Source organism: Ictidomys tridecemlineatus, chromosome 5, assembly GCF_052094955.1.
Source record: "Ictidomys tridecemlineatus isolate mIctTri1 chromosome 5, mIctTri1.hap1, whole genome shotgun sequence".
Lineage (NCBI taxonomy): Eukaryota > Metazoa > Chordata > Mammalia > Rodentia > Sciuridae > Ictidomys > Ictidomys tridecemlineatus.
In genome coordinates this window covers 123,828,029-123,854,040 of record NC_135481.1, presented here as the reverse complement: position 1 = coordinate 123,854,040, position 26,012 = coordinate 123,828,029, and the positions used below count along the sequence as shown (strand labels likewise).

General features: G+C 55.2%; 1 protein-coding gene across 4 annotated transcripts in view; it reads left to right on the top strand.

Annotated features, from left to right (window-relative positions):
- Nucleotides 1–22,164, top strand: part of Brf1 (BRF1 general transcription factor IIIB subunit) — a 63,741-nt gene extending 41,577 nt beyond the window's left edge. The window contains exons 6-18 of one of the 4 annotated variants that reach the window (XM_078051058.1): nt 3,852–4,001; nt 5,204–5,297; nt 6,257–6,383; nt 6,989–7,028; nt 7,122–7,214; nt 11,719–11,985; nt 13,351–13,412; nt 14,190–14,271; nt 14,369–14,424; nt 15,182–15,438; nt 19,578–19,686; nt 20,176–20,347; nt 20,912–22,164. In XM_078051058.1, coding sequence (XP_077907184.1) covers nt 3,852–4,001; nt 5,204–5,297; nt 6,257–6,383; nt 6,989–7,028; nt 7,122–7,214; nt 11,719–11,985; nt 13,351–13,412; nt 14,190–14,271; nt 14,369–14,424; nt 15,182–15,438; nt 19,578–19,686; nt 20,176–20,347; nt 20,912–20,949 — 1,547 coding nt within the window. In that variant the 3' untranslated portion in view covers nt 20,950–22,164. The remainder of the gene's footprint in view (nt 1–3,851; nt 4,002–5,203; nt 5,298–6,256; nt 6,384–6,988; nt 7,029–7,121; nt 7,215–11,718; nt 11,986–13,350; nt 13,413–14,189; nt 14,272–14,368; nt 14,425–15,181; nt 15,439–19,577; nt 19,687–20,175; nt 20,348–20,911) is intronic. The other 3 variants (XM_021732750.2, XM_005334630.4, XM_078051057.1) reach the window with 3 other exon arrangements.
- The last annotated feature ends 3,848 nt before the right edge of the window (nt 22,165–26,012 follow it).

The following is a 26,012-nucleotide window of genomic DNA, read 5'->3' as shown; positions in this document are numbered from 1 at the left end:
CCGTCCAGTGTTGTGATATATCAAGGTTCCTTTCCAGTTTAAGGCTGAGTGATATTCCAGTGTGTGTGTGTTACCTCTTTGGCTTATCCATTCGTCCATTGATGGACTCTTGGGTTGCTTCCATGTTTAAACTGTGGTTTTATGTTGCTGTGACCATAGAAGTGCATGTGGCCCTTTGAGATCCTGCTTTCAGTTAGGGGTTTCTACCTAGAAGTCAAATGCTAGAACATATGGTAGCACTATGTTTAGTTTTTGTTTTGTTTTCTGGTATCAAGGATTAAATCCAAGGGTGCTTAACCATTGAGCCATGCTCTCAGCCCTTTTTATTTTTTATTTTGAAACAGGGCCTCGATAAGTTGCTGAGGCTGGCCTGGAACTGGCAATACTCCCGCCTCAGCCTCTGTGTCACTGGAATTACAGGTGTGCACCACTGAACCCAACTGTTTAGTTTTTTGAGGCAACTTCATAGTGGCTTTTCCTTAGTAGCTGCACCATTTTACATTCACGACAACAGTGTGCAAAGTTTCCAGATTCTCTGCATCCTCACCAACTTTACAGCCTTGTTTTTGATAGTGGCCATGCTGATGGGTGTGAGGTGGTGTCTTGTGGTTTTGGTTTATGTTTTCCTGGTGGTTAGTTTTGTTGGGCATCTTTCCATGTGCTCCTTGGCCATTTGCTTATCTTCTTGTGTTTTTTGTTTGTGTGTGGTTTGTGGTCTGGGGATTGAACCCAGGGGTGCTCACTGAGCTACATCCAGCCCTTTTACTTTGAGACAGGGCCAAGTCACTGAGACTGGTCTTGAACTTGCGATCCTAATGCCTCAGCCTCCAGAGTTGCTGGGAGTACAGGCGTGAACCACTGTGCCCAGCCTGCATGTCTTTGGTGAAATGTCAATTCAAGTCCTTTGCCCATTTTCTAATCAGCTTATTTGTTTTTCCTTGTTATCGAGGTATTCAAATTCCTTCTATATTCTGGTCTGCAGCCATTTCTCTCCCATTTGATACACCTGATGAAAGACTCCTTGGCTTGGTATAGAAACCTTTGAGATTGAAGCAGTCTGTTTCTGCTTTTGTGGCCCTTGTTCTTGTCCAAGAAGTCATTGCCAAGAACAATGTCATAGAACTTTTCCTGATATGTTCTTTTAGGGGTTTTAACTCTCTCTCTCTCTCTCTCTCTCTCTCTCTCTCTTCTTTCTTTCTTTTGCTTAGATGTTAACCTGTTTTGTTTTCATTTTTTCTTTTGATTTTGCAGTGTTGGGTTGAACCCAGGGCCTTGGGTAAACTAGGCAAGCACTGTACTGAGCTGCATCCCAGTCCTTCTAATCTGTTTTGAGTTAATTTTTGCACATATTGTAAGATAAGGGTCTGTCTTCACTGTTCTGCATATGAAAATCTAATTTTCCCTGCACCATGTTTGAAGAGGTTATCCTTCCCTCACTCGTCTTCTCAGCACCTTGTTGAAGTTCTCTTGGCTGTAAATGCAAGGGTTTATTTCTGGACTCTCTTGTTTTGTTCCATTAGTCTATGGATCTGTCTTTACTGGTTTTATTTATTTATTACTTAGTTTTCTTTATTAGTTTTTTTCTTACTCTTTTTTGTTTACTCTCTTTTTTTCTGGTCTGGTGATTGAACCCAGGGGTGCTCTACCACAGAGTTATATTCACAGCCACCCCTTTTTATTTTTTGAGACAGGGTCTCACTGTGTTGTCCAGGCTGGCCTCAAACTTGTGATCCTCCTGCCTCAGCCTCTGTAGTACCTGGAATTACAGGCCTGTGCTACCACACCCAGCCCTTTTTTGCCTAGCTTTAAGGATTTATTTTGTTAATTTTTGACTTCTTATTGTTTAACTGCTTGGCTTTCTTTCTTTACTGTTTCTTCCTCAGTCTTGAAAGTCCCTAGGTCTATCAGGTGCCTGGAGGGTCACTTGGCCGTGGTGAGGAGGGGAGCCTGCTTGTCCTCAGTTTTGTGGCAGTGTGGTCAGAGGCCTCTGCTCTGAGGTCTCCTATGTCTAAACTGTATTAAATGTTGGTTTCTTCCTTCTTTAACACACAGCCATTTGTGTAACTGCTCCAGACTTTGGGGAAAGGACTACTCTAGAGGGTGTGGGACTTCAACCTGGTTGTGGAGTGGAGTCCCAGAGGGTGTGTCTGCTTCCCCATTAGCCTTGGTTCCTTGGCAGTCTCACGTTTGAAAGGGCTGTTACAGGCGCCCATGGTTGGGGTGGCTTTTGAAGTCTGTTTCCAGTACTTCTTGCTCATGGTACTCTTCTCTGTCCCTGTGCATAGGGATGTGTGGCTGTCTTATTTGTCACACAGTGCTCACCTCTGTCCCTTTCAACACCCTTCTGCCTGTTACCCACTTAGCTGGCTGCATCACGGCTCTCATCGGGGCCTCAGCCCAGCTTCTGTCCTTTATCTTTTGGCAATATTTTGGTGCCTTCCTCTCTGAGCTGATGAGGGATTTAATGGACATCGTGTGATTTACATATGGGTTTGTTTTTGTTTTACCTGGTTTTCCTCCTTTCCTAGTTAAAGGGCCCATGCCCTATCCTGGTGACCTGGCTCATTTGTCTTGAAATTCTTACCACTATTTCTTAATCAACATTTCAAGGACTAACATCTGAGTCCCACCCACATCAGAATGAGATCTTATAGCACATCTCTGATCTCCGGTTCTGATGGCTTATTTTATTGAAAATAGATACAAATCTTAATTTTAAAGGGCCTCTCATTTTTCTGTGAATTATATCTTTTAGCAACTATATCACCAAAAGTTTTTTAAAAGGGCAGTAGCTGTGGACTCAGGCCCGAGCCCCGTTGTGGTAGGTGCCTCATGGTCTCAGGCAGGTTGCATGGCCTCTGTCCTTTTCTCACCTGAGAAAGGGGGATGGGTATCCACAGCTGCCTGAATTGGACTCCTGGGGATGGCTACTAGGATCCTGGGGCAGCAGCCTGGGATAGTCCAGCTGTAGGCCATCAGTGTAGGATGTGGTTTGGGTCCACTCCTGGGCTCGTGTTGCTTCTGCCTCAGCCTCCTGAGTCGCTGGGACTGCAGGTGTGTCACCATGCCTGCCTCTCTTTCCTGGTCTTTCAGTTGGCCGGTGATGGAGCTCCTTAGAGGATCTCGGGTTTCAGGGACCAGAGCTCAGCTTTACAAGGAGGAGGTCAGCTGGAGGCCTGGGAGGAGGGTGGTGGGTGTTGCCCATGCTCCTGTCTCCCTCCTCTGCCTATTCATCTCCATGATGGCCCTGCCCTCCTCTGCTGCCAACTGCAGTCCTTGCCTGCTGCCACAGTGACTTTCCCAGCCCCTCTTCCTCAGGCTTTGCTTTGTGGCCTCTCTTCAGCAAGGTTTCCCTGAACAGCCCACTTGTGGTTCTTTCAGTGCATTCATATGTGCTGATGGAGCGAGATCAGATGACCTGGTTATTCCTACAAACCTGTTGCGAGCTCCACTTCCTTCCCAGCACCCAGCACAGTGCCAAGCACTGAGGCTGATGAGGCCCCAGGCCCCACTTGCCCTCCAGTGCTCCTGCACTGGGAGGGTGGCTTGTGTGGAACCCACACTGCCTGCTCTTTTCCCACCTCCCCTCTGAGCGCCAGAGACTGTTGCATCTGCGTGGCTCAGAGGCTCCCCTCAGCCTGGCTGTGGGAGGGCAGGAGCTGTGTTCTCGTGCAGTGAACACAGTGGCTCCCACAGCGGCTGTGTCTCAGGGGTGGGGCCTTGGGGGCTCAAGTGCACAGAGAGATGGATAATGGTCAACTCCAGTTCAGGGATGCTGCTTGATCCGAGTTATTTGTCCTGTCTGTCACTGACTGTGTGTGCATGCATACTGAGGGTTGTGTCTGCCACAGACCCCTGCCTCTACATCCCACGCTTTGCCCACCTGCTGGAGTTTGGGGAGAAGAATCATGAGGTGTCCATGACAGCTTTGAGGCTCTTGCAGAGGATGAAGAGGGACTGGATGCACACAGGCCGGCGCCCTTCAGGCCTCTGTGGAGCAGGTATGGTGGGAGCCCCAAGCCTGGCCTTGTGGTCACAGTCCCATTGGCTGGACTGCAGACACTAGTGATGTTTTCTATCCTGACTCTGGTGTGTGTGTGGAGCCAGGGGTTGGCATGGGGAACCCAGGCACCAAGCCTATGAGGCAAGTGTTTTCCGATGGAGCTACCCCCAGACTTTGGCCTTGACCCTTGTACACCAGGTCCACAGGTTGGGGATGGTGTTTCCAGACTGGACCTTGCACTGAGCTGCCTCCTGTGCCTGGTCTGGACCTGGCCGCGGGGTCCTCAGCCCTTGAGGAGGGTGGCTTGTGTGTAGCCCACACTGCCTGCTCTTTTCCCCATTGGCCTCTTCACCTCCTGAGATAAGGGACAGGACCTCAGAAGCCAAAGGCACTGCTGGGCCTCTTGGCCTTGATCCTGGGTTTCCCATTCAAGGTGGATGTTGGTGTTTTTGGTGAGGTTAACAGAGTGGCCTTCTTCTAAGCCACTGAGTCCTTGCTGCTGAGGGTGCCCCTGGACAGTTGTCCTGTGTTGCCTTGAGGCTATTGCAGATATTCCCCAGGCTTTGCTCTTGGTACTTATATAAGGACTGGCCGACTGGCCTGGGCTCAGGGTCTTCTGCCCAGGAGGAGCCCCTGGCTGCCAGAACCCTGTTCCTCCTCCAACACCTATAGTGTCTTCTACTCTCTGGAAGGCCAGGGGCCAGCTTCTGTACTCATTTAGTGTGGGGCTAATGCCTGAGGCTATGTTTGAACTGCAGACAATGGGCCACCCTGGCTCACCATAGCCTTGGTTAGTGGGTCAGCTAGCATCTGACCTTATTCCTCCTAGCTTGGGCCTCACTCTGGGAATCCTCAGCTCCTGAAACCAGCATTTCACATACAAGGCACTTTGAAGTCATCTCATTCTCAATATTTGTATTTTAATTTTTATATTTAAAAGTGGCATGTGAATATAGCCATGACTCAGAATGAGGTACGAACTCTCACTGCCTAGGAGTTCCCTGCATAGCACGAGGGAAGATGGAACCTGCCCTGCCCCCCTCTGCTCAACTGGAGGAGCCAGGCTAGGAGAGCGGGTCTCCAACCTGGCTGAGGTCGAGCTTAGAGTCCTGTCCCTGCCCCAGGCTACAGCAGAAGAACTTTGTTTTCTCAGCTCCCAATCCTGGTTGAGTTTTCTGAGCACCTCTTACTCTTTTTTAGCACTTCTGGTTGCAGCCAGAATGCATGATTTCCGGAGAACTGTCAAAGAAGTCATCAGCGTGGTCAAAGTGTGTGAGTCCACGCTGCGGAAGAGGTGAGGCACTTCAGCTTGTGGTGTCGGTGGTCACAGGAGCTAGGCTGCTTGTTGGAGTTGCTGCTACTGTCCTCTGGGATCTCCCTGTCCGTGGAGGCACTCTCTCTTCGATCCCAGAATCTGCTAGGTTTAGTCAAGGTGGAGCTTGGTTTGTAGCGGGGCCCTGTCTTCCACCCCGTGTCTAAGCTGAGTTCACCTGAAGCATGGTTTGGGGAGGTGTTTTGAGTCACAGTTGCCAGGCAGCCAGCTGAAATCTACTCTGATCTGCTGTTCGTAGCCTCTGCTGCCTGCTCAGTGTGGCCCATCCTGGCCTGAGCGCCTGTGAGGCCTGTCTCCCTGTGGGAAGTCAGGGTCAAAAGCTACCCCTTTATTCAACCAATGGTACATCCAGCAGGTGGGCATGGGCTGGGGCCTGGCATTCTGCGATGGCAGTATTGAGGGCTGCTCACAGCTCCCTTGACTGACCTTGATGCTGGCAGGCATGTAATTTGTCACCAGTCTCAGACACCTGATGCTGAGGTGGGCTTCAGATGAGACAATCCCCACAGCAATTTCCAGAAGCAGGTGGGAAGTCACCTTGCTTTAAGTATTCCACTTCTAATTTTTTAAAAAAATAATTAAACGTTTTGAAGATGATAGAAAACATATAAGAATTAAGCATTAGCTGGTCACAGAAGTGCAGAATCCCTGCCTGAGACACTGGGCAGATGGAGACTCTGACCTGCTTCCCTCCTTGTGCAGCGTTCCTGTGTCTTCTGGCCAGGCCCTGGGGCGTATGTATGGAGGCCTCAAGGACATGTGGGCCTTCTCCCAGAGACCTGGTGAGGACTCGGAAGCTGTAGCAAGGGACTGGTCCTGTGCTACTGGTGGTGTGACCAGGGCCTGTGGAGGCCTCTTCTTGTAGATCAGTTTCAAATAGGTTTTCAGGGCATTGGCTCCATCTTACTTCCCCATTTTAGGCTCACGGAATTTGAAGACACCCCGACTAGTCAGCTGACCATTGATGAGTTTATGAAGATTGACTTGGAGGAAGAATGTGACCCCCCCTCGTACACAGCTGGACAGAGAAAGCTACGGATGAAGCAGGTAGCACCAGCCCTTCTGCCCTCCCCATAGCTCCTGGTCTTCTGAGAGCATTTGAGCTCTGACATGTCACATCTGAGTGTTGATTCCAGATGTGTGTGTAGCTGACTAGGCTAAACTTGGTCTACTCCTGGAGCAGGCTAACTCTGTTGGGCCTTGAGAACCAGGAGTTCTTGAGGCATACTGCTCTGTACAGGGCCTCCTTCCCCTCAGCTGTGCTTCTGTGGGGCTGCCTCCACAACGTGGCAGTGACAGGGCCTCCACAGGAGCGCTTGGAGTGCACCAGAGCCTAAGTGCTGCCCGCCTACAGCTTACCCTCATTGTGTTGTCCTTTTCCCACATGGCTTCCTCTTGCACAAGGGCCGCGCCCAGAGGGTAGGAGTCGGAGTGGAGGTGGACACAGGCAGCTGAGCCTGGGGCAGTGTATGGGGGGGCACCTGCCTAGAGACAGACTTGGCCCTGGTGTGGGTGAGGCATCATTTTTAGTTGTTCAGGAGAGCTCTGTCTTTCTGAGCCAGTTGTAATGTGATTCTACCTGCCCTCCCTGGGGCTTGTTCCTATGGCCTGGTGACAGTGAGGCTTACCAGCATTTGACTCTTCTCTTTCAGCTTGAACAGGTCCTGTCAAAAAAACTGGAGGAAGTTGAAGGTAACCAACCAGACTTCCTGTGCATGTTTTAGTTTTGTTGGAAAAAGTAATTTGTGTTTACCTTTGGCTTTTAATTGTAATTGACTCCTTTAGGTGAAATATCCAGTTACCAGGATGCCATTGAGATTGAACTAGAAAATAGCCGACCAAAGGCAAAGGGGGCCCTCGCCAACCTATCAAAAGATGGTGAGTCTCACCCTCTCTCCTTGTCCTGGAGGACTCTGGGCCAGCACCCCAGAGACCTCTTCCTCTTCTGACCCTGGACCCTACTGCTCCTGCTTCTCCTTCCATGGCCACATGGTCCTTCTTCCATCCCAGGCTGCTGGTCCCCTGGTCCTGACATGTTGTGCCGAGAGCCAGCTACTTTCTGAACACCCATCAGCAGCCACGTCCCCCAGCAGCCTCTCTGTCCCCTAGTTCCTGCAGGCCAGCCTCCTGCTTCTGAGCCTCAGCTGCCCCTGCAGGCCCCTCAGGGTCACTGTTCTCACCCTTGGCTAGGCAGCGCCTGTGAGAGAGAGACAGCCCTGCAGTGAGTGGCCCCAGCCCCACAGCCACCTCTCCCTGCTCCTCCTTGCTGCCCACTCTGGCTCCACATGCAGTGCTAAAGCCTGGCTGTGGCATGGGTGCTGCTCAGTGCCTGTCTTCTCCTGCTGTGCCCTGCCCCTGGTCCCCTGTGTCCAGGGCCTGTCTGAGGTGTTTGTGTTGCTAGATGGACCTGTCTCCCAGGCCAGGCAGAGATGGAGGAGTGCTCAGCTGCCCTTTGCAGCATCTGGTCCATAGTGGGACATACAGCACCTTAGTCCCTGTGCCACCTCCCATGCCTTGGGTTTGGGGCTTGTGGTGCCACCCATGCCAGCAAGGCCAGGTCTCTGTACTCTTGGAGATCTCTGCTTATTGAAGCCAGAACCACATGTGGCACCAGCAACTACCTTGCCAGGTGTGTGGGGTCTGAGAGAAAGGTGGCATGACCACAGGTCCCTGGTGTGTGCAGACACTGGCTTGTGCTGTGGGGGAGCTGTGAGACCAGCTTGTCTCCTCCCAGCCCTGTTCCGCTTTGTCAGTAAGCTTGTGTAAGCCACTGTCCCTGTCTTTCCCTCAGGACCTCTCCTGAGAACAGGCACTTCCTCCCCTCTGACCCTCTGCTCCATGTGCTGAAGCCTGTGACATCCCTTCCTCCAGACCTCTGCCTTCACTGGCTGCTTAAGTGGCCTCCCTCTCATTTCCATGGGTGCTCACTGCTGGCAAACAGTGCCCATTTCTGGGCGTTTGCTTTGTTCTCCTACATGGTAGGAATTCTGTAGTTGCTTTTAGTTGTTTTCTAGTTATCATTGGGTTTTCTAAGTAATTATGTCCCCACACACAGAAACCCTTCTGTTGTCCTTTACCGGTTCTAATGTCTTGAATTTCTTTCTTGGATCTGGTCTGTTGCCTGGCGTGGCAGCACCTTGTTGAATCTTGGTGGCAGGAACAGGCATGTCTCCACCGCCAGCACCAGGGACCAGGTTTTGTGCTTTCAGCAAGATAGTGGCTCATGTTAAGGGAATGGCCACCTATGCGCCTCGGTGAAGCATTCTTATCCACAGCCAGTCTGTGTTCAGATGTCCTCGGGTCAGTGGAAACTATTCCTCTGTGATTGATGGATGCACCATCTTCTTGAATGTCCTCCCTTTCCTGGTCCCTGGGAGGCACCACTTGGCTGCAGTAGTTGCCTTATCTGCTTGTAGAGTTGAGCAAAGTTATATTTTAAGTATTTTGTTTGTTCCATGGTTTCCTTTTTCACCATTTCTTACTTTACACTTTGGTTTTCTGGGTGCTTTCCTGGCTGGGTCGTTGATTCCCAGAAGCCAGCCTTTTCGGTACTTCCTGGTTTTGCTGCCTGTTTGCTGTGTTGGTAGCTGCTGCCATTACCCTCTTCCTTCTTTCCAGCGCCCTTGCTGTGCCCTCCCTGTCACCTGCCTGCCTGTGGCATCTGTGGCTGCAGACAGATCCTCTGAGCACTGTCATCGGAGAATGTCTCATTTTCTCAGTCTCGGGTTGTTGGTTCTTCCATATGTGAGGAAGCTTTGGAGGCTCTGGGGTGGGTGTCTTGTGGCTTTGGTGTAACATCTGCTTTCCTGGTATCTTAACCAGGGCGTGGTGCTGATATGTTTGCCCTTGGTGGAGCATCCTAGGACACGTGATAGCCCTAGTCACGTGGGAAGCAGGCACCCCACATTGTGGCTGGCAGGCTGGCTGGACCTGTCATGCTTTTGCTCTCCATGCACATGCAAACAGTGCCCATAGCTCGAGTTGCCTGGGCCTCTGGGCCTCACTGTCATCTGCTCAGTGGCCTCTCTCACACACAAAGGTGGCCACTGCCTGCTGCTGCTGCTGTGACTCGAAGGTTTGTCTTCTGCCCGTGACACCTGGCCTTGCCCAGGTTGGAGGCCAGCCCTGGGGGCGATGGTCGTTTCATCCTGCTTGTCAGGTGATCTTAATGCTTCCAAGATCCATTTCATCGGCATTCTGTAGATTCTGCTTTTCCGGCCCACATCTAAGATATTTTTCCCTGACCCTTTGCCCACCTGGGGACTTTTCTTACACCATGAAGACCTGGTGTGGCTGTTTGCTCCAACCTGAAAAGCCTGGTTTCTCCTGGTAGCGGAAGGAAGCCCATTTGATTGTTGATAATTCTTTTCACATGGCACTCTCTGAACTTGGTCTGGGTTCTGTTCCTGCTGTTCTCTAGGTAGTGTCTCCTGTCCTCTGTCTTTTGGGCTGTGTCTGATCACATTGCCTCAACCATAACAAAACCCTCCTTGCTGTTTGCTTCCTGTGAGGCACAGCAGGAGACCAGTGAGGCCAGAGTAGGCACTGGCCAGGTCAGGCCAGAGCAGGGCTTCCTGGCTCAGGCCGTGCACACTGCAGTAGGACTGTGGTTTCGGCTGGGCGCCGAGCCACTAAGGGCCTGAGAGCAGAGGGGTTGGGGCTGGGTTTACTGCAGTGTGGGGAGGTGGGACTTCTCTGGAGGTACTTTGGGGTATATGGTGGCCTCTGCAGGGTCCTGGCTAGCTCCACTGGGGAAGGGAGACTTAAAGGTCAGGACAGAGCTGTGTGCAGCAGGCTGTCTAGAAGGCTCGTCTCCCCTGTGGTCTCCCTGCTCTCTGGAGACCCAGTTCTTCCCTAGGGACCCTGTGAAGGTAGGGCCCTCCTGTGACGTGCAGTGCTAACTGTGGCTCTAAGAGCTTGTGCACCATCTGACTCTGTCTCGTGCAGGAGGAGGTGCAATTGGCACACATCAGTCTGCACACGTAAGGCTTGCCCTTTGGCCTTTGAGCTTTGACACCTGCACACAGCTGTGAAGCTGCAGCACAGGGTGAGTCAGACCTGTCAGTGCAGAAGTGTTCTTCAGCCTTTGCTACGTGACCTCACCTTCCTCTGCAGGCCACCACTGACTGTTCTCAGTCACCCGTTCAGTTGGTTTTCTAGACTTATGCAAAAGTCTTTTATGTTCACAATGCCTGCTCTTTTTATCTCTCTGGCTTTTTCCCTTTAGTGTAATTATTTTGAATAATCCACTGATAATTTATTCTTTTTTGTTGTGCTGTAATAGGCTGTGAATATACTTGATGTTGTTCATTCATTTGTCTGTTGAAGGACATTTGGGTTATTTTCTGTTTTAGACCATTACAAATAAAGCTCTTTGACTGGGTGCAGTGGCACACGCCCAGAATCCCAGTGACTTGGGAGGCTGAGGCGGGAGGATGGCAAGTTGGAGGCCAGCCTGGATAACTTAGCAAGGCCCTGTCTCAAAATAAAATGGAAAGGGTTAGCTCAGTGGTAAAGTACCCCGGGTTCTATCACCAGCACTAAGAGAAAAAAAACACCCACTATGAGCAAACCACCATGAGCCCTGTGCAGTCGGCAAGGGTGCTGCTGTCTTCTATCGTGGGCGAGGGGCGCAGGGGCTGTTTCTGGGTAAGGCTTTGAGTCTCTAGGAAGTGGCCATGCTGTCCCCAGTGGTGCACTGTGGCTTGCCCACCAGCGATGTGTGTGAGTTCCAGGGGCTCTGTCCCCTGACACTTGCGTCCCATCTCATCAGCGTCCAGTTGTGCTGATGGGTGTGTCGGTGCTGTGGTGGCTCCCTGTGGTTCAACGAGCGTGTCCTGGCGATGTCACCCTGACCCCGATGTCCTGCCTGCTGAAGTGCCCATCTGGCTCCTGTGCCTGCTTCCCCCTTGGGCCGTGCTTCCCGTGGAGTTTGGACTCAGTGCCTGGACCAGCTGCCCGTGTCTGTGCAGCGGCTCTGTGGGGAAACCTGAGGTTGTCTTGCCTGGTGGTGTCTTCCGAGGGCAGGTGATCTTAACACTTCCAAGATCCATTTGATTGGCATTCTGTGGATTCTGCTTTTCCGGCCCACATCTAAGATATTTTTTCCTGACCCATGGTTACAAACATTTTGTTGTTTTTCTGAAGCACTTAAACTTGGGCCTGCAGCCCGTTTCCAGTGAGCTTTTTTGCATGAGGTGCGGACACTTGGGCATCCCCAGCACTATTGTTGGTGGGACCCTTCTTCCTCTGTTGCAGAAAAGGGCATGTTTTTGTGAAAGTGTTTGTTTTCTCAGTTGTTCTGCAGCTTGACAAAGGTGTCACAGAATTGGGTCTCTGGCTTTTGCCTGGCTGACAGGTTGCATGTGAATTGTGTCCCTAGGCTCTGCTGAGGACACTACATCCAGCCTTTTTGGTGAGGAGGACATCGAAGATGAGGAGCTAGAGGCGGCAGCTAGCCACATGAACAAGGACTTCTACAGGGAGCTCCTGGGTGGCGGAAGTGGCAGCTCAGAGGCAGCAGAAAGCCCTGAAGAGGGCAGCAGAGCCCTGGCCTTGGAGTCCCTGCTTGGCCCCCTGCCCACAGCGGCTAGCCTGGGCATCTCAGACTCCATACGCGAGTGTATCTCTGCCCCGAGCCGGGACCCTGGTGAGTGCCCTGGGAAGGGCAGGTGGTGTTCCCAGTCTACCTGACCCCTTCCATGGAGCGAATGGGAAGCCACTGTGGTCTCTAGGAGAAGCAGCATTCTAGAAGGGTGGGCCGAGGGCACACTACGGCCCATGCCCAGGGCTGTGTGGAGAAGAACTGGGTGTATGCGTCACCCACAGTGTAGCAGGTCCTGTCACTGTCTTCCATAGCCTCCCCTGCCCCACGGCCTTGGCTAGCTTGCTGCCCGGGGCCCTGGGCTTGAGTGGCTGCTGTGTGACAGAAAGGAGCCTTGGCAGGGACCAGTTGCTCACCCCTCCTTTCTTGTTTCCATGGTGGTGGGAAAGCTTGGCCTGGGGGGTGGGCTTCAATGTTGGGAGCATTGCCTGATGAGTTTGAGCAAGACAGTGATGAGGTACCTGAGCAGGACAGGTGCCCTCTGCCCAGGGCTCCTGGTCCCTGTGGCTCCTTCCCCTTCCATCTCCCAGGTTGGGTGTGAGATGGGACTGGGGTGCTAGTAGCCCCATTTCTGCAGGACAGGCTACCCAGGCAGCATGTTGCCCTCAAACCCTGCCTTCTCTTCAGGAAAAATGCTCTGTCATGAGGTGTGGATGGCATGACCTCAGGCAGGGATGACACATGATCCTGTAGCAAGGATGACACGTGAGGGTGCCTAGGCAGGTCACAGCACCAGGCAGAGGGCATATACAAAGGCTCTGAGGCAGCAGGGGCCCAGTGATCTGGAGTAGGAAGAGACTGCTGTGTGACAGAAAAAGCAAGAGAGAGGGAGAGCAGACCAGAACAGAGGCCTCAAGGGCTGGCCTGAGCACTGAGAGCACCCAGACGGCTGGCCTGTGGCCAGAGTTGACAGCCTCCTGTGGGGATACTGAGCAAGGGCCTGCCAGGCGGTGCAGCCTGCCTTTGACCATGCTGGGGCAAGAGGCCTGGACTTCTGGACTCATATAACGTGTCTGCCCTCAGTCCTGTGACCCAGCTGAGGGGCACCAGCATGCCCAGCCCCACCTTCTGGCCACACTCCCACCCAGCCTTCCCCAGCAGCGTCTCGCCTGGTCCTGGCGGTGGGCCAGAGAGCCGGTATCCCCGTCGGAAGAACTCCTCCCTCTCACCAGGTTCGGGCGTGTGGGTCTTCTTTGCAGCTTGGGTTTGGTGTCCTGCTTTCTCAGTTAGCACTCTGATATGAGCACTGTCCCCATAGCACTTAAAGACAGGCCTGTGGCCTGCAGGATGGAGAAGGTGGGGCTCCCAGAAGCTCCTCCACCCAGGCCTGAGTCCCAAACCAGTCCTGCGGTGTCTGTGCTCCTCTAGCAGGGCCACCCTGAGCAAAACTGATGTGGCCCTTCCCTCTAGAAGACACCTCGGGGGACGGGGAGCTGGACCTCAGCGGCATCGATGATCTGGAGATCGACAGAGTGAGCCACCACTGCCCTGGGCTACAGGAGTTGGTTGGGCTCTGTGGGAGGCTGAGGGGGGGTGGTCTCCAGGCTCCAGCACAGGCGGCCTGCATTTTGGGATCTTTGGGCCTGGTGGTTTCCCTGGGCATCCTTATACACTCCCTGGTGGAAGGATGGTCTTGGGTAGTGCCCACACCCACGGTCCAGTCCCCAGACTCCTCCTCCCAGGCTGTTCCAGCTTCAGTTGCCACAAGCCCTCCCTCTGAAGCCAGGGCCCTGAGCTCTGCCTCTGTTCTCTGCCACCACCCACTCACCCTATTGGGGTGGCCTTAGTCCAGGAGGAGGTCCATAGAGGCATGCACATCGTACACCTCCGATCCCAAACCCCGGGTCCAGGTGTGTGCACCGACTCTGGTTTGTCTCATTGGTATCCATTCTCCCATATTTCTCTCTGATTTTATTGCCATGTGATGCCTGAGCCTGTCCATTTGTTCCTGTGTTGGAATTATACACCCTTATCTCCCTTCCTGGGACCTATGGCCTGCACTCTGGAGTCAGCAGGGCTACAGACTGCCCTAGAGTCTAGGACACCTGGACACTGCTCCATGGCTCAGTTTGTGGCTTCAGAAAGGGCAGAGGAACGATAGACAGCTTCCATGCTGAGTAGCGGCCCGTCGTGTGTTCCCTCCCTTTGATGATTCAAACATGCGAAGGGAAGTGTGTTCCATGTAGGAGATCTTAGGGACCTCTTATAGTGCGGGGTCCCCAGCTGAGCACCTTCACTGCTCTGTGCAGTACATCCTGAATGAATCGGAGGCCCGAGTGAAGGCTGAACTGTGGATGCGGGAGAATGCCGAGTACCTGCGGGAGCAGAGGGGTAAGCGCCCACCTGCCCTCCTGCCCGCCTGCTTGGGCCTGGGGGCTTCAGAGGCTTGGCCTCACTGATGCCAGCCATTCTGCTTGACTGTTTATAGAGAAAGAAGCAAGAATAGCCAAGGAGAAGGAGCTCGGCATCTACAAGGAGCACAAGGTAGGCACCCCGAGTGGGCCAGGGAGCCGGAGACCTTTGACAGGAAAAGACAACTCTGGAGCACAGCCTTCCCTGGCACAGGGCCAAGGCCAGGGCAGGCAGTGGCAGTGGAGTGCTCCAGACCCACTTCCCCGCTGGTCTTTGGCTCCACTGTGGATGGACGTGCCACTCGGCTTTGGGGCGAGGTCCCTTGTGGCTGCTTCTCATTGAGGACATTCATTTTCTTTATGCCCTGAGGAGGTCTGATTGACGGCCCCCTGAGTGGCTGGCCTCTGTGGCTGTGTGGCTCAGCTCTTACTCCAGGGCTTGGGCAGCAGCTCGTCCTCCACTTGATGATTTTGGAAGGGGTTCAGCCTCTTGAGTGTCTGAGCAAGAGGAAGGATGGGAGTCTGGACTCTTGCTGGCCAGACTGAACTCGGAACCCAGAGGAGGTGGAGAGGACAGGTGTGGAACCTGCCTTTCAGGAGGACCCCTGAAACTTGAGTTGGGACGTTGAGGGCCCAACAACCCCCCCACCAGCAGCATGCCCACGTTCTGCTGAGCACTTGCCTTTTTTCTCCACCAGGGGTGACCACACTCGGGAGGTCAGTGTGGTGGGAGGTTGTATAGGCTCAGCATCACCATGGTGTCTTGAGCCAGCCGGTAGGGCTTGCCCAGTGCAGGCTATGTGCCCCAAGGAGCCCCAGTGTCACAGGATGTGATCGTAGGTTGCAGGACAGCAGCTCACAAGGGGAATTACTTTTGTGTTTCAACCAAGCCCAAGAAGTCTTGCAAACGTCGGGAACCCATCCAGGCCAGCACAGCGGGGGAAGCCATTGAAAAGATGCTGGAGCAGAAGAAGATCTCCAGCAAGATCAACTATAGCGTGCTCCGTGACCTCAACAGCAAGGGTGGGCGCAGCCCACAGAGCGAAGACGCGCGGCCTGCAGAGAGGGCCAGCTCCAAGAAGCTGTCACGGAGGAGAACTGCAGCCAGCAGGAACAGGGCTGACCCTGGGACCAGCATAGGGAAGAGGTACTGACCTGTCCCCTCCTCTGGGCTGCAGTGCACCAGCCGGGTCCACAGGAGAGCCCAGGAGTTGCATTGCCCTGCCGTGTCTGGAAGCCGACTTGCTGCCTCCTAGTGGGGGGAGACTGTCCTAGCTCCCCTTGCCTCAGGCCCTGGGCTGATCAGGCACCAGCGGCATCAGGGTCTGTGCCATCTGGAGAAAGCAGTGGGCTCCCTGGCCTGGATGAGTCCATGTGGGCCAGCCCCAGCCTGTCCACACCCTCTGCAGCTGTGCAGCCACAGGGGAGAGGTGTGGGCCTGCTGCGCTCCGACCCTGGGGTATGGTGGAGGGGAGGGGAACAGCAGCCACAGCAGCATCTTCCTGTGGGGTCAGGACCAGTTGAATGCCAGAGGGTGCTGTGGTCTTGAGCTGTGCCACGGGTGGCTGAGCTGCACATGGCCCTGCTGTGCCAGGGTCCCCTGACAAGGGCCCAGGGTGCTGGTTGGAGCCTTCCCCTGGCTATGAAGATGGGCTGGGCACCCAGTGCAGCCGTACCTGCCTGCTCCCAGGCCTCCCTGGGTTGCCTCTGCCTTCTCTATTGTTGCTCTTTTTTTTTTAATATTTATTTTTTAGTTGTAGTTGGACACAATACCTTTATTTTGTTTATTTATTTTTATGTGGTGCTGAGGATGGAACCCAGGACCTCACCCGTGCTAGGCGAGGGCTCTACCGCTGAGCCCCAGCCCAGCCCCTATTGTGGCTCTTTTTAATCATGAGTCACAACGAGGAGGTGCCTTCTCCCCTCTGCCCATGTGCCTGTCACGTGGCTTCTCTCTTGGTGGCGAAGCATCTCTGTTTACCCGTCCATTCATTTGACAGCTTCTAGGGTCGGTGTTGTGTCCAGAACAGCCTTTTCTTTGTCCAGGTTGTGAGGAGATCTCTTTTGGGGTTGGTTTGTTTTGTCCTAAGTTTCTGATCCATCTGGACCTATTTTAGCATGAGGATTGGGGTGAGGTCTGCGAGACTCTGGGTGGCTGACCGTTGATAGGAGATGCTCTCCCAGGGACCCTTCCTGGGTTGGCTGGCTGTCCCGGCCCTGTGGATGCCAACAACCCCCCTCAGCACCTGCTTGCCCAGCTGTGGGTTCTGCTGTGCACAACCTGGTGGTATTTGGTGGGTCCGTCCCAGGAGAGTGTTCTTTGTGGACTGTTTATTTTTTCCTAGAACTTAAAGGAGATGTCTAGACCTGACCTTTTCCTACTGGCAGTGTGACCATCTTGCTGGTGGGGATGTTCTCAAGGGTTTTGTCTTCCTCAGCTGGGGACACAGGGATCCCAGGGTCCCCTGGAGTCCCAGGCTTGTGCTTGCTCCTCCTGCTGTGGTTGCCTGCCATGGAGTTGCTTAGATGGAAAACACTTGCCTCCTGGGTCCCTGGTGCTCCCAGCAGCCTCACTGGTCTGCAGGTTAGGGGCCTTCCATGGCCTCTGAGTCCCAGTGTGCTCCAGACCCCCGCTCCTCCACCAGCTGGCTGGCTGTGTGGCTGCTTGAGGCAGCAGCTTCCTGAATGGACCCTGAATTTTCTCAACTGACCTTTCAACCTGTCTGTGGCCATGTGATCTCTGCCTTCAGGTGTCCAGGTGTCAAGTCTTGAACACGGATTCCCAGTACATCCCTCTACCAGTGCAGCAAGCTGGGACTGGGTGGGGGCAGAGGCCGAAGCCCGCCCATCCTCGCTGTCACTCACCCTGGCCTCAGCATTGGTCTGTGTCTCGTTGCTATTGCTTTGACAGTGCTGGAGATTGAACAGCTGCAGCTGGGAAGCAGGGGTTCAGAGAGGCTGTGGACCCTACCTGAGCCTCCCTCTGGCCAGGTCAGGCCTATGGGTGTCAGGGAAAGTCCTGTTCTAGTGTGTGATTCTGGCACCATCTGCAAGCTGTCTGATGCCAGCTTGAGAGGTCCCACGTCCCTGTTCACTTGCTGCTTCCTGAACAGAAAGCTGCCAGCCTTCCCCTGAGTGGCCAGGATCAGAGTTTATGAATATCTAATGTCCACATCTGCCTCCATCCTACCCAGCTGTGGCTGTGCAGCTCAGGCAGCTCCCACAGGGCAGGGAAAAATCCCACAGGCCTCTGGGGTGCCAATGTGCCCTCAGCCCTTGGCGGCTTTGCCCTCCATGCTCAGCATTGAAGAGAGAGTGCACAGGCTGTGGCTGAGGTCTGGCCAGGAGCCACAGGGCTGTAGCAGCTGCGCACAGGGCTCTGCCTCCTGCCAGGGGATGGCCCACCCCACCCCAGCCCAGCACTAGTGGCCTCACTGCAGGGCCAGCAAGAACCTGGTTAGTTCACCCTGCAGGGCTGCTATGCTCAGCTACTTGGCCACAAGGTTTGGACTGCTGGGCGCTTCTGGGTGGGTGGGGAAGGGCCTGGAAGAATTGATGGGCTTGGAGGAAGCATGACCGACAGCCTGCAGATCCCTGCAGGAGGGCATCCTACCAGACATTGAACTGAAGAGGCCCCAGATGTGATGGCTTTGTCCTCCCCAGGGCCCTGCTCTGGATCAGGCAGCTCCTGCCTCCTTTCCTGAGCGCCTGCAGCCCCAGGATGGCAGTGCCATGGCTGCCCTGCCTGTCACTGTCTGGTCAGCTGCTCCCAGTCCTAGGCTGGTGTGTGCTCCCCACCGCTGAGCCAGTCGGGAGATACTGAGTGGGGCTGCTCTGACCCGCATGTCCTTCCTGCCCAGGTCAGCTGCCTTGGGTCCAGGCCTCTGCTCACAGGCTCAGGCCAGACAGTGGAGCTAGTGTGGTATCCGGCTCCAAGCCCACTGCCTGGGCAGATGGGCTTGGCTGTCACCCTCAGTCTTGCTGTGTTTGGGGAATTCACTGTGGCATTTGCTGTTGAGACTGAGAGGTTCCCAGCTGAAGTGGTGGTGGGTTTGGGGGCAGCCATCTGCTGGTGGCCCCAGGTCCCTGGGCCTCTGGCTGACTGGGGACTGATCTGGCAGGAGGGAATGCTAGGCAGAACCTTGTTCTCCAGGTGCTTATAAACCCTTCTGTGCCTGGCTAGCAACCTTGGTTCCACCTGGATCACACTGGTGGCTGCTGGGTGGTTTTTGTGATGTTCACGTATTCCAGAACCCCTTCCCAGTGCCCCCAGGTTCACCCAGCATGTCTTAGCTCACAGGGCTAGGCCTCAGAGGGTCCCCAGCAGATTGAGTGGCTATAGTCCTCTATCCCCCCCACTGCTATGTCCTGGAAGGAGTGGCTCCACCCCCTCTGTCCTAATGCTACAGGCCCAGAACCCATGTATGCCAGCCTGGATGGCACTGTGTGGCCAGGGTTAGGGATCAACATGTGCCTTCTCTCCTGGGGACCCCATCTTTCCCTCCAAGAAGCCTTCAGTGTCAAAGTGCATTTGTGTTTGGAGGGTTTGAGGACAGAGGGCAGTGCAGGGTGCTGCTAGCAGAAGTCATGGGGCTACTACTGTAGACCATGTGGGGCATTTGGCGGGTACTTAGAGCACCTCCCCTGTCCTTCCTCATCTTCCTCCTCTCCTCTGTCTCCTCTTCTCCTCCTCCAGAGACTTTTGTGATTAACCAGGGGAGTGTCACAGGGAGAAATGGACAGGGTCCACATGGCTCCTGCCCATGTCTCTCATGTATTTCTCCATAACCACCCAGAGCCTCTCCACCTGCCCCTCTTGCAGTCAGGAAGTGGGGTGGCCTCTGGCTTGCATTTTGGTGTCATGTGCGTGGTTCACCCATTGACTAATGCAGACACATATAGCAGTCCAGTCTTAGGATCAACATAGCTGGACTTCTAGGAGCGGCAGAAAAGCTGGAGCACCTAGCGGAAACAAGGAAGGAGCAAGGGGGTCCAGGTCAGCAGGGGGCCTTTGGATAGAAGAGAGATTTGGAGAGGGCCAGGACAGATGTGCCAGAGTACACAGACCCCCAGGTCTGGTGGAGAGCCCTGTAAGGCCAGCCATGTTGCTGGAGGCACATTCCAAAGGGAGCAGCTCCAGCTGGGGCAGCAGGCAGGACCACTGGGGTGGGTCCTGGTGTACTGAGTGGGTGCCAAGCCACGTCCTCCACCAGGTGGTGAGGGCCCTCTGAGGCAGTGAGAGCCGAAAGCAGAGCTGGCTGAGACTGTGTGCCATCTCTCTTTCAGGTTGAGGCCCCTGGTATCTATGCAGACGGCTAAGAAGGCGGCCATGGGAGAGGTGCGTTGTTCTGCCCAGCCAGGCCTTTGGCCTCAGGAACAGCCCACCCGTGACCAGGTCTGATGGGAAGGGGCCCAGGGACTGCTGCTCCGACACTGGCCTGGCACAGACAGAGAATCCTGAAGCTCAGGGGTGCCTAGGAGCAGAGCAGGAGGGAAGCGAGGGCCAGGCACAGAGCCTGGTGCACATGTCTGTCCTGCCTGAGGCCAGGGCCGAGGGTGAGCCGGCCCCCACAGTGGACAGTGTGTGGCAGTGGCCAGGGCACACACTGAGAACTGCCTTGCAAGTTCTGGGGGCTGAGTGTGAGGCTTCTTTCTCACCAGAGGCAGCCTGGGTGGGGGCCTTGGGCTGGGTACTGTGCTGGTGCAGCCTATTGTACACCCCAGGAGATTAGAAGGGGCCCGTGGGTACTGGGAGCCAACAGACCCTCTGACAGGCTCTCGTAGGGGGCAGGAGCATGAGGGCCCGTCCAGGGCTATCCTGAGAGACACCAAGGTCTCTCCTATACTCTCTCCTGTGGCCATCTCTCCACTCCCATCCTTCCAGGCTGTGCTCCCAAGTCCCCCTGCCCCGGGAGCCGAGCTGGTCAGGCCAGCAGCAGTCCTGGTGGAGAGCGGCCCTGTGTCATACCACCCCGAGGAGGACGCGGATGAGGAAGACGCAGATGAAGAGGATGGGGAGCCCTGCGTCAGCGCCCTGCAGATGATGGGCGGCAATGGTGGGTGGTGCTGCACGTGGTCAGGGGGCCTGACACAGGCACTGGGCAGGGGGGCTTCCAGAGAGATAAAGGCACAAACCTTCTGCCCCTGGTGATCCCCGAACACAAGCCTTTGGCTTCATACTAAATTTTTCTCTGAAAAGAAGGAAATTTGTATGAAGACAGCATAAACTGGCCATGTTGATTCTGAGGCCCTAGGACATGTTGGAAGAGCTGGCCAGGGCCTAAGAGGCCAATTCCATGGGGACAGCAAGGCACCTGCTGTGAAGGCCATGTTTGGGCTTGACTAGAGTCACTGGGGAGGCTGATCATCCAGCAGATGGGGTTTCCAGGCCTGACAGGTGGACAGATGTGTGCACTCAAGGGAGGGAGGTGAGGCTGGCCAAACTGTGGACACTTGCCCAGTCAAGAACTGAGGCTCCCACACTGGGCGCACACCAACATCCCCAACCCCAAGATAAGATAGTCCCCACAGTGGTGGGACTGGTCCTGCAGCCTCAGGGAGCAGATCCCTGAGGGCAGCGAGGGCTGTGAGCTTCCATAGTCGCCCTCTGTGTTTTGCAGATTACGGCTGTGACGGTGATGATGATGAAGGCTACTGAGTGTGACCTCAAGGCCAGGCAGCATCCTGGCTCTGGATCCTGATTGTCTGATGGGGATTGGATGCCCTCTAGGGCCACTGTTTGTAGGCACGAATGCCAAGACTAGGGACCAGCCAAACACTGCCCTGCTTGCTTCGAAGCCCTCATCCCATGGCCACACGTGGCCTCCATGGTACTGTGGGATCATGTTTTGAGCAAAGTAAGGAATATTTCTATCCAGCAAGGAAAACCAGACTGACTATCTGCGTGTGTCTGATTGGACATGGTTGGGAGTATCCAAGGCCTTTGTCCCATGGTGTGTCCCAGCTTCCCAGTCATTGACTACCCAAGAGCACTCAAAAGCAGGCACAGCGTGTCCCTGTTGTAAGAAAACTGAGGCACAAGGAGGCCTCGCTTCTCGTCAAGCCAGTGGAGGGTCAGGTGGGTCCAACCCTGTGGCTCTAGCACCTGTTCTTGGCTGGTGGCCCAAGTGCTTTCCCCTCCCGTCATCCCCCAGAGGCACTATGCTCCCAGTTCCCTGTGGAGCTTGGTGTTCTGGGACAGCAGGGAGCAGGCAGCTGTGGCTGGTTCCTCCCTCACTCAGAGGCTCTTGGGCTCCCTGAGGTTCAGGAATGCCTACCACCCAGCCAGCTCAGGCACCAGCACACTGGGACCCTGTGTGGGCTTGCGGGGTTTGCACCAGGAGTCTCTACTGCTGTCAGAGGGCAGCTGGTCGAGCTCGTCTGGCAGTGCAGGCCTCTGCATCTGCATACCCTCCCTGCCAATGCCAGCATGGCCTGTGTGGGGTGCGGGGCCTTGCCTACCCATCACATGCAGGGTCGTTTACCTCCTGTCTGAGCCAGGCCCAGGGGTAGGCAGCAAGTCTCAGGTTACCTGACTAGGGCACAGGTCTCAGGCCTTGCTTTCCTGGATGTGGCCCTGGGATGGAGGGCAGCCAGGTGCTTGTGCCCCAGTATAGGCCCCTCAGAAGAGTGACTGCAATGACAGAACCATACCATACTGCCCTTCCTGGTCACCCTCTACCTCCACATGGGTGGGCTGGCTGTCCAATGAAGGATCCAGACCCCAACTTTAGCACAGAGACTGGGTTGGGGCCTTTGAGTCCTTGCAGCCAACTGCTGTCCCTCTGCCTATACCCTGCAGCCAGTCTGGCCCCAGAGTCATTAGAAGGCTGGGGAACCAATTTGTGAAGAAAGAAAAACCTGTTACCTGAGAGATTTGGCTGAAATTGGTGTTTGTGATTCTGCAACCTACACTTCTGCCACGGGGTGGCCTGCTGGGAGCAGGCTGGGGACAAGCTCAGCACACCCAGCCCTGTTGTTCAGATGCTCCATGGGGATCCTGTTTGCATGTTCTCAGCACTGGCTATTCTTGCTTCATAGCCACCCCTACCTGTCAGGTCTTGTGGTCCTGGAGTGCCACTGCCTGGGCTCAGGTCAACAGCTGGGTGCCTAGCCACTCAACATGGCCTGTCTTGGCACTTGGCTGTGGAAGAAGACCCTGGAAGCTCTAAGGCTGCCTGAATTGGAGAGAGCGTCTAGGATGCATAGTCTAAGGACCATCCTCAAACTGTGGCAGTTGTAAGTGGGTGTATTGTGGTGCCAGGGACTGAATGGGATGAATAAGGTCCCCTTGTGGACTTCTAGCAGAGTACAGAGCCAGAGAGCACTGGGAAGAGGGTGCACAGGGAAGACATGCTGGGGGATGGCATATCTGAGGCCTGAACTTGGAGAAGGGTCACCTGAAAACACCTGTGGGTCAGAGCAGCTGGGTGGAGTAGAAGGACATGCAGGCTGCAGGCAGGGAAGGGTTCACTGTGCCTGCCCTGCAGGGAACAGATGGCCAGAGATGACAGAGCTGGGTCCAGCTGGAGAGGGAGGAGGGCTGGTGTGAGATGGCCTGGGAGGAAAGTTAGCAGAGCTACCAGACCCTGTGTGGAGAGTATGGAAAATCAGAATCGAGGTGTTTCTGGGGTTGTGGCTTGAGCTACAGGGAGCTGGAGCACTCCTCGGAGACTGCCTTTGTTAGCAGTGGGCCTTCCAGAATTTGGCTTCCACATGGGCAGCTGGGTTTGGGAGGTGGGTTTCCAGGATCCACAAAGCCATGGCTGGCCATTTCTCCTCAGAAGACTGAGAGAAGGGGTTCTGAGGCAGAGCGGTGAGCTCTGGAGGCCGGAGGGGGGGGGGCGGGGTGGAACTGGGGAATGTTCAGCTTGCAGGGAGGGATGTGGTGTGGGGAGGGCTTGGTGCTGGGCAGGAGGACTGCCTTGAGAGGGTGGGCGAGGAACATGGGGTCAGGGTCCTGGAATGGAGGACTTGGGTGACTGAGGCACCAAGGGGCAGGCCCCAGCAGGGCAACCGTGCAGTAGACAGTGTGTCTTGGCTGTGGTCAGAGCCTGGTACTTTGGCTTCCACTGATACAAGTGTGGGGCCCCGCCCACAAGCAGTCTGGGGACCCAGCTGCATGTTCTTCCTGGAGGGATGCCACAGCCTGAAACAGGCCTGGCAGCTGTTTGGGCCCCTGGCTCGGGTCTGCCCAGCATGAGGAGCAGTACCTCCTCAGGCCTCTGATCTTGGCTCTTTCTGTGGCCCCTAGACCGCACAAAGGCAGTCTCAGAGCTGAGTGGCCTCCTTGACCTCTTTTCTGCACTGTTTCCATCCCCACCTGCCAGCAGCCCTGTGGGTGCTGCATTCTAGGCTGGGCCCCTGCCAGGTGGATACACCTAAAACGGGTCTCACTGCTTCTGACCCTCTGCTCCCTCCTGCTGTCTGCCTGGAGGAAGCAACGCCCCAGGACTTCCCAGCTGACCGAGCTGATGCTTGGTAGCCACGTGCCCCAAACAGGGAAGGACTTAGTACTAGCTGGTACCCCAGGATTCCCCAGGATCCCCCAGGACCCTGGTATCTGGGGCTTTATAGATACCCAGTTTCAGAGGTGCCTAGGAATTGCTTGAAGGAGCTGGACAGTACAGTAGACCCAGTTCCTTGCCTCAAAGTGAGAGGTGGGACACAGTGGGGCTCTGGGATACCTTGTTGCTGCTCCCCCGAGACTGCTAGGCCAAAGAGGACTTGTCTGCCTGCCCTGAGCTGGCTCCCATCCATGTACCCCCTGGAGCCAAGGTGAGGAGGCTTCTTAGAGGCAGGCAGGGGTCACCTTCTACACATAGTTGGAGGCTGGGGCAGGAGCTCTGGCCCTTCACCTCCCCTGGGCTCCTTGGCCATGTGCATACATTGGCTAAGAGTGAGCTCAGGGCAGACTGGTGTCACATGCCACCCTGGCACCTTACCCATGCAGGAGCTTCCTGACAGCAGAGGTAGAAACACATCCTGCCACTAACCTGCTCTGCTGTGTGAGCGTGAGCACAGGGACCCAGCTGGACAGAGGAAACTAACATAGGCCTTTTGCTTTCTCCCACCCTGTCCACCTGGCTCTCTTCAGGCACTTGGTTGGGCAGCAGAAATCTTGCAGGAGACAAAGTGGGGACTCGCATCTCGAGGCAGGAGGCCCCCTCCCACCTGGGTGCTGCGGGGAACTTGTATGCCACTTTATCCAGGGTAGAGGAGACTCGCCCATCCAGTCTGACCCCACTGGAGGGCACTGCTCGGAGGAAGCATGGTCCCTGTGTCCTAGCAACACCCCATAAACAGCTCAGTAGCCTCCTTGGCACTCTCCTTCAAGCTTGCAAGAGTCAGGAGGTAGCCATGGCCCTTAGGGTTGGGGGTCTGCGGGAGGCTACAAACCCCAGCACTCCTGTGTGTCTTGGAGGTTGTGCGTTGTCTAGAGTCAGGACTCTTCAGAGGCTGGCCCTGGGTCAGCTTCTTCTCCTTGCAGCCTCGGAGGGTGGTCTTTGGAGGGGAGATTTGTGGTTGTACTACTGAGTATCCTAAAAATCTCCCGGGTATGGAGGGGGCTCTGTTGCCACTGTCAGGACCCCTGGGCAGCCTCCCCCCCAGCTCCCACTTTCTGGGGGTGAGAGGGCAGTGGATGCCACAAGGACTGGGAGGCCTGGGTACTCCAGTTAGGGAAGAAGGTGGGACCAAGGCAGCCCCCAGGCCCATAGGTCAGAGATCCTCTGATGGCAGGTGGGCTGGCCTGAGGGGTGGCAGATAAACACAGGCTGGGGCACATCTGGCAGTGGAGTTGGGTCTGCAAAGGATACCCTCACTTTCCTCTGTCTCCCATCTCCTCTCTGGTTCCTGCTCCTCACTGCTGGATGTCTCACCATCAACTGTGGGCCAGCAGGGGGCGCCCCAGGATCAGCTGCGCTTGGTGGGAGGGCACACAGCTCCTGGGGTAGCCTTCTTGCTCTAGTCCTGTGAGGTCAGAGGGCCTCTCTCCTGGCCTTGGACTCTGGGCCCTACCTCTTCCCCACTCTGGGGCACCTGCCCCATGGCCAACACCCTCCCTAGCCTTGTTAGCTGTCACAGTCACCCTGCAGAAGTGTCCTGGTCTTTTGGGGGATGCAGAGAGGGACCAGTTGATTCCCTAGGTGGTGGTTTACTGAGTAGAGACTTGAACTCCACATGCTGGCCAGGCTTGGCACTGTGGAGCCACTGTCTCCCTATGGTCATTATTTGTCCCAGCGTCCATACTACGTGCCTGGAAGGCTAGCTTTTCCCAGGGGAGGCCTGGGTGGAACCAGACTGGCAAGGGGTGGGGGCCCAAGGTCAGGCTCCAAGACTGCAGTCAGGGCCTAAGGCCTGCCCAGGCCTTCAAAGGGGCCATGGGCGGTGGCAAAGGGCAGGCTCTTTATGGTTTTCCTGTGGGAAGAGGAACCTAGCTCAGAAAGCCATTGTCCCCACACAATGGGCCTGGCTGAGACCCATGAGGGCAAGAGCCCCAGGCTGCTAAGATCCAGCCCTAATTTCAACTGTGGACCCAACTGGGGTCTTCATTCTGACCTTGACCTTGACCTTGACCCTGGTCCATATCTAACTCATTCTACAATGCTCTTGGCTACCACCACCCCAGCTGACCCTAGCCAGGGAAGAGTCACTAGCAGCTGGGTTGGGGGTACTCCCAAAGCAACTTTAAGGGGCCTTGGTGGAGGAAGCACCCTGCAA